This window comes from Corythoichthys intestinalis, chromosome 17, assembly GCF_030265065.1.
Source record: "Corythoichthys intestinalis isolate RoL2023-P3 chromosome 17, ASM3026506v1, whole genome shotgun sequence".
Classification (NCBI taxonomy): domain Eukaryota; kingdom Metazoa; phylum Chordata; class Actinopteri; order Syngnathiformes; family Syngnathidae; genus Corythoichthys; species Corythoichthys intestinalis.
Genome location: NC_080411.1, coordinates 37,961,054 through 37,972,175, shown reverse-complemented (window position 1 = coordinate 37,972,175; position 11,122 = coordinate 37,961,054). Strand labels below are relative to the sequence as shown.

The 11,122-nt window shown below is 38.1% G+C and overlaps 1 protein-coding gene across 4 annotated transcripts in view; it reads right to left on the bottom strand.

Annotated features, from left to right (window-relative positions):
* Positions 1–3,795: 3,795 nt before the first annotated feature.
* Positions 3,796–11,122, bottom strand: part of arrdc1b (arrestin domain containing 1b) — a 56,443-nt gene continuing 49,116 nt past the window's right edge. For all 4 annotated transcript variants that reach the window (XM_057818439.1, XM_057818438.1, XM_057818440.1 and 1 more), the window contains 2 exons: positions 10,575–11,031; positions 3,796–8,533 (listed from right to left, as the gene is read on the bottom strand). In XM_057818439.1, the coding sequence (XP_057674422.1) occupies positions 8,469–8,533; positions 10,575–11,031 (522 nt within the window). In that variant the 3' untranslated portion in view covers positions 3,796–8,468. The remainder of the gene's footprint in view (positions 8,534–10,574; positions 11,032–11,122) is intronic.

The window sequence follows — 11,122 nt, the reverse complement described above, 5'->3', positions numbered from 1 at the left end:
CAATGTTAACTGATGTTCATAAAATACGTCATGTGAACCGTGAAACAAAACAAAAACAAAAAACATTTTATATTTTTACTGATGAGAATTCGAACTGTTTTAACGTGTCTCTTCCACAAGAGGTCACTAGTACGACAGCATTTAGATAATTCATGTTGAGCCAAATCATCATGCACACACATTATCACGGTTATCTTTAATAATTATGACTTTGGAAAAATGTAACTTTTCGAGTTGTATTGGTTGCAGTACAATGATCATTTGATGTGCAGGAAACAAGAACGCGATTGAATCCAATTTGACTGATTTATGTCTGTTTGACGTGTAATACTTAGATAAATAACAATTTCTCAGATTTGTTTGTCATGAGCTAATTATATATATGGCTGAAAACACAGGCAAGGCTGAAAAAAATAGTTTCTGCTCTTGCACCCCTCTTTAAAATAAACTGCTTTATTTTACGCCAAAAGAACTGTTGTGTTTGATAGAACAATATGTCTATATAGCAGATTCATGGCACATAAAACCTAACTATTTTTAATTTGTCCATTTTACTCTGGAAACCCCCGTTTACAGACGACACGCAACTGCTTTTGTTTCAACCTAGCCATAAAAGAAGGCAAGTAATCGTATTTATTATTCGAAATGTCTGTCATTTTTAGCTTAGAATAATTAATTGATGTCTAATATTTAGTTTTTAAAAAAAAACTTTAAAATTATTCACTCACATATTTTAAACTTTTAAACAAATTACGTCACAATGAAAAAAATTACCTCTGTAAATATGTCAGACCGATATCTACCTCATAACTATAGCTTAATTGTATTTTTTCTGTTACTGTCGCATTTCCCCCGATATTTTCAATGATAAATAATCGATCCAAACAAAGAAAAATTGGGGGGAAAAAAATAATTAAAATGGTAAATATATGAAAATGAAAATCTCGACCACTACTTGATGTCTGCGATTTCTGCATCGTGACCCTTGTTATATTACCATGTTTCACCCATAAAATCCCCCAAAATAATCATCATTCTGTGTCTTGACACTCGGTGATACATGCTACATGGAGTTTTTTGATCGAAAAGAGGTAAGTACACGATAATATTTCATTAAAATCATGGAAGCATTTAATTATGCTCTCGCGTGCTCTCACCTCTAGTTAGGGTTTTGCTGTTATCATTATTACCTTGGTCTTTCCAAGGGAAAGAACAAGGTTATGTTGTTGTACAACTTTATTGTACTTCTTTATTTTTTTATTATTATTATTCAATAATTGTTGACGTTTTTTTCGGCGCGCCGCGCAGCCCGAACCGTACCTCCAATCGGTACCGTTCAAGTATCGGCACGACCGGAATTTTCGCGCGACGATGGGAATTTTTCAAACGGCCCCGAAAAATTTTCCGTTCGCCCGTAAACGGCAATTTTCCGAAAAATAAAAAAAGTTTAAAAATGTATCTAGTCCTACAATTTTTGACCAAATCACATAATTTGGGCATCAAAAATTCCGGGACGTTGAGGGGCATAAAAGTTGTATACAGAATTTGGCAAAAATTTACGGTTCCCCGGAAATTTGCCAAAAACTTTCCTATTCATTTTGAATGGAAAAAAAACGCGCGCTTCACAGCCCGAACCGTTAGACCGATCGGCACCGTTCAAGTATCGGCACGACCGGAATTTTTGCGTGACACAGGAAACTTTACAAATGGCCCCGAAAATTTTTCCGTTCGTCCGTAAACGGCAATTTTCCGTGAAAAAAAAAAAAGTTTCAAAATGTATCTAGTCCTACAATTTTTGACCAAATCAAATAATTTGGGCATCAAAAATTCCGGGACGGTGAGGGGCATAAAAGTTGTATACAGAATTTGGAAAAAAATTACGCTTCCTCGGAAATTTGCCAAAAACTATCCCATTCATTTCGAATGGGAAAAGTCCCATTCACTTCCAATGGGATTTCCAATGGAATTTACATTGCATTGATGCCATTGACGGCCATGCATGTCGAATCTACTGATGCCAATGTACTTGGATTCAACTGACTATATAGATGTCGATGCCATTGACTGCCATGGACGTCCAAAATTTTTCCCATTCATTTTCAATGGGGAAAAAACAAAATTACCCCAAATCAACAGAAAATGACCAGATATCAATAGGACGTGTCCCCCAAACTTCCCCAATTCCATTGACGCTTATGAAGGGTGCCGCCATTGACTTACGTGGACGTCCAAAATTTTTCCCATTCATTTTCAATGGGGAAAAAACTAAATTTCTCCAAATCAACAGAAAATGACCAGATATCAATAGGACGTATATCCCAAACGTCCCCAATTCCATTGACGCTTATGGGGGGTGCTGCCATTGACGTCCATGGACGTCCAAAATTTTACCCATTCATTTTCAATGGGAATTTTTTTTTTTTCTCCAAATCAACAGAAAATGACTAGATATCAATAGGACCTGTCCCCCAAATGTCCCCGATTGCATTGCTGCTTATGGAGGGTGATGCCATTGACGTCCAGGGACGTCCAAACTTCCCATTCATTTCCAATGGCATTTCTTCATGTTTGTTCATTCTTTTGATGCCAATGTACTTGGATTCCATTGACGCTTATGTAAGTTGATACCATTGACGTCCATGGACGTCCAAAATTTTTCCCATTCATTTTCAATGGGAATTTTTTTTTTTCCCCCAAATCAACAGAAAATGACTAGATATCATTAGGACGTGTCCCCCAAATGTCCCCGATTGCATTGCCGCTTATGGGGGGTGATGCCATTGACGTCCATGGACGTCCAAACTTCCCATTCATTTCCAAAGGCATTTCTTCATGTTTGTTCATTCTATTGATGCCAATGTACTTGGATTCCATTGACGCTTATGTAAGTTGATACCATTGACGTCCATGGACGTCCAAAATTTTTCCCATTCATTTTCAATGGGAATTTTTTTTTTTTCCCCAAATCAACAGAAAATGACTAGATATCATTAGGACGTGTCCCCCAAATGTCCCCGATTGCATTGCCGCTTATGGAGGGTGATGCCATTGACGTTCATGGACGTCCAAACTTCCCATTCATTTCCAATGGCATTTCTTCATGTTTTTTCATTTTATTGATGCCAATGTACTTGGATTCCATTGACGCTTATGTAAGTTGATACCATTGACGTCCATGGACGTCCAAAATTTTTCCCATTCATTTTCTATGGGAATTTTTTTTTTTTTTCCCAAATCAACAGAAAATGACTAGATATCATTAGGACGTGTCCCCCAAACTTCCCCGATTCCATTAACAATTATGAAAGGTGCCGCCATTGACGTCCATGGACGTCCAATTCTCCCATTCATTTCTAACGGCTTTTACTTTGTTTTTTGCCAACGACTGGCATTATCATCCATTCTATTGATAGACCTGAGTGGGGCTAAGATCTGTATCTCCACAGAGGAAAGACCAAGGTGTGTAATTTCTCCCGAAATTGCAGTTTCTAGTTATTATTATTATTATTTTTAAATGCCCTCCTGTAAAAAAATAAAAATCTTTTTTTAATGCCCTCCTGTAAAAATGTTTTTCTTCCCCCAGAAAATTGAGAATTTAAGCTTTCCAATGATGTATTACACATGCATATAGGACAATTTTGAAATTTGGCCAAATTGGGGGTGTCAGAGCGGAATTTCAAGTCACCTGAGTGTTTTTCGCCATATATTTATATACATATTTTTACATCACTTTTAGTGACATAATTGTAAATATGCAGTGAAGAAATACCAAGCATTTTGTCAGCACCTATTCAAATAAGTTGTCATTTTCACTGATGACCAAAAGTTCAGATAACTTTATTATTCTATTGCACACATTTGATACATTACATACGTTGGTACCACTGGCATGTGCATACTGCACCTTTGAACCAATTATAAGTCAAAACAAAACAAAAACAGATACCCCTTGGCAATAAGTGAGGAACGATGCTGAGTATAAAAACTGTGCAAGAAAGGTGATTCATAAAGCATATCACTGGACCAACAAAATAAATGATTAGAAAAATCCTTTCAGCTGATCAAATGGCTACTTCTTTTGGCAACTTAGGAATTGCACATAAATTGTGTCCTTACAGTTATTCCAGTGGGTATATAAGTATTTTTTTAATTAATTATTTTTTTTTAATTGAGGGGCACATTCTGACCTATAATCCCAGAGATAGAGAGAGACTAACTCCATCAAATGCGTAGCTGATATCCACACAGCAACATTCTTTGCTGCTGAGATACGTAGCTATGTGTCTAAATTGGCAAAGAAATTAATTGCCGGCAAGAAAATTACAGCAGCATTACATTCAGATCAGTGGGTCTTCAGTGCTCTTCCAATGGTACACATAAAATTCAAATTAACTAAAAGTCATTGGCTCATGCCCAAAAGTACATTGCTATGTCATATATATCATGACAGGATTAAACAAATGCAAAATTTCAATGAAAGAAGTGAAAAATAACAAGCACAAAAAGAAAACACAGATGATATAAAGGCAGGTTGAAGTGGGTTCAATGAAATTCAATATAAGGTATTTCATACTATACTGAGTTTGACATTAATGTCTGGATGTTTTAGAATTGAGAGGTGGGCCTTTCACTTTTGACAATTATATGTGGGTTTCAACCACCAACCTCATGTTTAGCTCTGCATTTTACCATCCTGTGCAGGAAACTCATTTTACGTAGGAATATTTCAATTTCGAAGCATGAACAAAGACAACATTGGTGAATACAGACACAACTCTCTCTGTTACTACAGGGATGGCTACTCACCGGCCTCACACAGCATTTACCAAAAATAGAAGCAGAATTCAGTTTTGCACCTTCTAGTTCAATTACACTAACACCTGGTCTTCCTGCCCTTGAGCTCATTTACCGACTCATCTAGCAGCAAGGGCGTAGGTTTGTTCTCAACATTGGTAGGGACGATATAACCGCATAACCTGCATGTACACTTTTTGGTGAGGATGGAACATTAATAAGACCAAACAGATTGGGTGAATAGGGGTCAGGGCTACATTTCTCACGAATATGAACTGAATCAATTGATAGGCTAAACGATCAAAACAAAATTAATCTGCATTGACTGATACTCTCATGTGTATTGGTTCAGGCGATACATCGTTCGATTTATACCTTTGTTTTCTAAAACTACAAAAGAAAAATGTTGAAAACTTCAGAATGTCTGGATTTTATTAAATTTAAATTGCAATATTTGAACTAACTTATATACTGTAACATACACAATAAATAAAACTTGTTAATAATCTCTTAACTAGCTAGGAAAGCAAAAAATAAACATTTGCCTTAAGAGTACTCAACATTGTCTGTCTAAATCTGGGGTGTCCAAACTTTTTGCAAAGGGGGCCAGATTTGGTGTGATAAAAATGTGGGAGGCCGACCTTGGCTGACGTCCTTTTTGTGGCGTTCTCTTTCGACTCTCGGGCTCTTGTGAAATACTGCTGCTGTGATATTATACCAGCTTCAAGTTGCTTACATTTCTCGCTGCGTATCTTTCCTGTAATCTTGTCGTACATGTCAGCGTGTCTTGTTTGGTAATATCGCCTCACATTGAACTATTTAGAAACACCGACTGTCTCTTTGCAAATGAGGCAGACACAGTTGTTGCGTATTTTATTGAAGAAATAGTCCAATTTCCACCTATCCTTGAACGTTGGCAGTCGCAGTCAATTTTCTTTTTTTTTTTGTTGATCATCGTCATTTTAGAAAATTGAAAGGAAAGGATCACACGGGGTAATGTTGCTTAGAGCAGGGGTTCCCAACCTATTCCACTAAGGCACACTGTGGGTGCAGGATTTCATTCTTACCAAACAAGATGACAACACTTTTTCCCCAATCTGGTGTTTTACAAGTGCAATCAGTTGATTGCAGTCAGGTGTGGCTTGTTTTAGCAGAAGCCTCATTGGTTCAACTGTCTCTGCTGGATCGGCTGGAACAAAAACCAGGACCCACAGTGTGCCTTGAGGACTGGGTTGAAAACCCCTGGCTTAGAGTGCTGCTGCCTTTTAGTGGGTAAATGATGAGCAGCATTTAGTGTGTAAGTTACTTCATATTCTGGTAGCAGTACTGCTGACCAATTTATTAAGTCTGTGTGCGGGCCAGACATTATTGATTTTATGACAGAGGCTGGGGGCCGGATTAAATTTGACCACGGGCCGCATTTGGCCCCCAGGCCGGACTTTGGACATGCCTAGTCTAAATAAATAAATATAACTGAAAAAAAGTCTTAATCAGGAATTAACAAAAATAAAAATGGAACCTTCCTACTGTTTTTGTCCACAAGCACAGCTGAACTCAACAAAAAAAAAATTTTTTTTACCTCTACTATATTTAATGTATAATTGTCTGAAAAAATGTCTGCATAGGCTGCAAATAAAAAAAAGTTTTTAATAGATAATGTGGAAAATAAACATTTTTTAAAAATGCAAGTCATCAGCCAATCAAACGTGCGTTTGAGGGGAAAAATGGACTGGCATATTCAGCAAGTGAAAAGGGGTAAATGTAGGTCCGAACAAAATTAAAATAATTTATTAACGGTAGGGCCAATTCTATCCTTACAATATATGGGAAGACAATCTAAATTACCTATGTGACTGTTATCATTTTTTAATGCGAATAAGGTTGCTTAAAAGCTGATGGGGACAATTTGAGCAGTGTTCGTAGTGTTATGTCCCTACCGTCACCCTGCAAACCTACACCCTTGACAAGCAGTGATGAAGGCTGTCTTTAGTGTCAACCGCGCAGATATGGATAGAGTTGCCAAAAATTATACTCGAGTAGCATTACTTCAAAATAATATTACTCATGTAAGTAAAAGTAGTCATCCAAAAAATGTACTCAAGTACAAGTAAAAAAGTATTTGGTGAAAAGAACACTCAAATCATGGTAACATTGTGAGTAATTGCTTACAGTATTTGGTGTTTTAAAACAATGGTATTTTTCCCCTCTTTTTGTTAGTATAATACTGTACTATGACCTATTACATAGCCACATTAAACAAAAGAAATACAAATAAAATATTCAGGCCAGAGGAAAAAAATCTACAGACAGGAAGAATCATTCGTCCAAAGAGCATGAGTGGAGAAAATAGTTCCTAGTTTGAATAGTTAAATAGTTCCATCACTGTTCCTATTATGAAAATAATAGGATCATATCTCCAGTTTTCCTCGGTCAATTGTCGCCAAATATAAAGTGGGAGAGAAGGTAAAATCCGCACTTTCGAGTCATGTTGACGGCAGCGCAATAGTCATACTTTTATTTAACATTGCTTTAAAGACATTATGTTATTGAACAGGTTGGAGTGATCATAGAATGGCAAACTTGAGTCTGATTGGTATAATGGAGTCGTGTGATTATTGTTGCGACATCTCATTGGTAAAACTGGGAGAGCAACTGTTGGCATCGCTGGCAAAAATAAATAAATAAAAAATAATATGTAGAATGAAAAATGTAACGACTAGTGTACCCCAAAGTAGCGGAGAAAGAGTAGCTTTCTTCTTCACAAAGGTACTCAAGTAAAAAGTATGGTGTGGTAAAACTACTCTTAGAAGTACATTTTTCTCATAAAGATACTCAAGTAAATGTAACGGAGTAAATGTAACTCTTTATTACCCACCTCTGCAACCAATACCTGCCTCTAAAGAATTGCGGCTCAGGCAGTCTTCATCACAAACTTAGGTCAAACTAAATGTACAGTAACGCTAAGGTTGTGCACTGCTGACTGTGATTATATCCACAGGTAAAAATATGAACATTATACATTCATAGTACTCCCTCAGGATCCAAGAAAAAATCCTCTGTGGCTGTAAGATAAAGAAAGACCTATGATAGGACATATTCCTGCCAAAGGTAGGTCTCCTATTAAGATTCCAGTTTTCCCATGTGAGCATGGAAGACCCCGGACAGAATCATAGTGTCTCAGGTAGCGGTCTGTCCAGGTCACTTTATTGGCGACTATGTGGCTGTTAAAGCACATTAAGATAAAATTCATCTGGTTTCACATTGCTTTTTCTCGAAGCAGAAGAGTCAAATCACGTTTCTTAACTTTTCATTGAAACTGCGTAAAGAAACTCCACAATCGTAAAGAAACTCCACAATCGTCTGATCCAATGAGTGATCAAAGGGCATTTCATATTTTCGCAACATCATGATCCCTTTTTACTTGTCCAGGACACATTATTCTTTGGTGGTTTGAAATTGGTGTTGATTTCAACAAGGGTATTTCCATGAGCCGGTGCTGTGTTCGGTGCTTCATCATCCACTTGTTCTATTGTGCACTTTTTAAGCTGAGGTTAGTTGCGACCGCAGCTTTCTTCATAACTGGGTGGGGGCTCTGTGACACAGATATTAACAAAGAGGGATGCCATATTGCGTTACTTTCTTTAGTCTTTAGAAAAGTTGCTTCATCACTTCTTTTATTGTCCACTGTCTAAACTGAAGTTTGTGTTGCTGCAGCTTTCTTCATAAGTGGGTGGAGGCTCTGAGACACAAAGATACAAAGAAAAAAAAGGATGCCATACGTCATTACTTTCAAGAGTCATTCAGAGAAGAAGAAATAAGCTACAGAATCCCAAGTGTATGACTGAATATAACATTTAAAATGCTTGAAAGAAGTTGTGCTTCAACAGCAAAACATGGGGGAAAATTTCTCTGTATATTTGTTGATTTGAATATCAAATATAATGCAGAGTGAAAATAGGATTTCCATATACACAAATGTTTAGAGCACCATACCAACACTAAAGAGGCGGTCAGTTAGTTAGTTAGTTAGTTAGTTAGTTAGTTAGTTAGTTAGTTAGTTAGTTAGTGTATAGTGTTTCCCATAATCTGCAGGCTTGTGGAATGACTGAATGTAAATGAGTTTTTAAAGTATTCATTTGTAACATTGGAATTTTGAATATGTACAGTGCTGGCCAAAACTATGAGCACCCCTGCCATTCTGTCGGATAATGCTCAATTTCTCCCAGAAAATGATTGAAATTACAAATGCTTTGGTAGTAATATCTTCATTTATGTTGCTTCAATTAAAAAACACAAAAATGAATGGGGGGAGGAAAATTAAATCATTATCATTTTACACAAAACTCCAAAAATGGGCCCAACAAAAGTCTTGGCACCCTTTGAAAAATCATGTTATGCTTCTCTAATTTGTGTAATTAACAGCACCTGTTACTTACCTGTGGCACATAAAAGATGGTGGCAATAATTAAATCAGACTTGCAGCCAGTTAAAATGGATTAAAGTTGACTCAACCTCTGTCCTGTGTCTTTGTGTGTACCACATTGAGTATGGAGAAAAGAAAGAAGACCAAAGAACTGTCCAAGGACTTGAGAAGCAAAATTGTGAGGAAGCATGGGCAATCTCAAGGCTACAAGTAAATCTCCAAAGACCTGAATGCTCCTGTGTCTACCGTGCGCAGTGTCATCAATAAGTGTATAGCCCATGGCACTGCGGCTAACCTCCCTAGATGTGGACGGAAAAGAAAAATTGATGAGAGATTTCAACGAAAGATTGTATGGATGGTGGATCAAGAACCTTGACTAACATCCAAATAAGTTCAAGCTGTCCTGTAGTGCAAGGGTACAACAGTGTCAATCCATACTATCCTTCGGCGTCTGAATGAAAAGGGACTCTATGGTAGGATACCCAGGAAGACCCCACTTCAGACCAAGAGACATAAAAAAAACAGGCTGGATTTTGCCAAAACTTACCCGAGAAAGCTAAAAACGTTTTGGAAGATGGAAGTTCTCCGGTCAAATGAGACAAAAGTAGAGCTTTTTGGGAAACGGCATCAACATAGAGTTTAGAGGAAAGAAAACAAGGCCTTCAAAGAAAAGAACACCACAGTCAAACATCGCAGAGGTTCCCTGATGTTTTGGGGTTGCTTTGCTGCCTCTGGCACTAGACTGCTTGACCGTGTGCATTACCCAGCGTGAGAAAGCTGAGTCTCCCTCAGAGGTCATGGGTATTCCAGCAGGACAATGACCCAAAACACACTTCAAAAAGCACTAGAAAATGGTTTGGGAGAAAGAACTGGAGACTTCTAAAGTGGCCAGCAATGTGTCCAGACCTGAATCCCGTTGAACACCTGTGGAGAGATCTGAAAATGGCAGTTTGGAGAAGGCACCCTTCAAATCTCAGCGACACTGGGCAGTTGGCCAAAGAAGAATGTTCTAAAATTCCAGCAGAGCATTGTAAGAAACTCACTGATGGATACCAGAAGCAGTTGTTCGCAGTTATTTTGCCCAAAGGTTGAGCTACCAAGTATTAGGCTGAGGGTGCCAATTCTTTTGTTCAGCCCATTTTTGGAATTTTGTGTAGAATGATAATGATTTTTTTCCCCATTCCCTTCTGTGTTTTTTCATTGCAAGCAAAATAAATGAAGATATTACTACCAAAGCATTTGTAATTGCAATCATTTTCTGGGAGAAATTGAGCATTATCTGACAGAATTTCAGGGGTGCCAATACTTTTGGCCAGCACTGTAAATGGTAATTTTAAGAGTGTTACCATGTGCTTACCATGAGGATAGTCCCAGCTACTGTACTCTGGAGGCAAGATAAGAGAACAAGAAGTTGGCACAGGCGTGGGGTCTCCCTCAGTAAAGAAAGGTATGGTGGCCCCGGTTGACACACAGAACAAGGGGGCGGAAATGTTGTGCTGTCTGCGGCCAGGAGGCAGCACTGCACTGGGAGCGTGGCTAAAAGCGCTCGGGGACATAGTTACAGGCTGACCAGAGGAATCTTGCTGTGAATGACTCTTCGTGGGGATCTCCTCGCTGGCTGCGCCAACTGCATACAGCTGTTCATCGTCCTCAACTGGAGGAGCGCTAGGTGTTACCCCAGCTACATTGGGTGCAATTGCCATATCGCAGTGATCTGGAGTGGAAGGTACAGTCCCTGCTGGAGATAGGTTGATGGCAATGTTCCCGATGTAGATGGGCAGAGTGACAACTGCTTCTGGAGATTTTAGTGCTACCTGCAACCATATACCATTACAATATGTAGTTTTTGTGTCGAAAATTTACAAAAAAGAAATATGAAATTTCAAAAGGGATTCTAACATATGG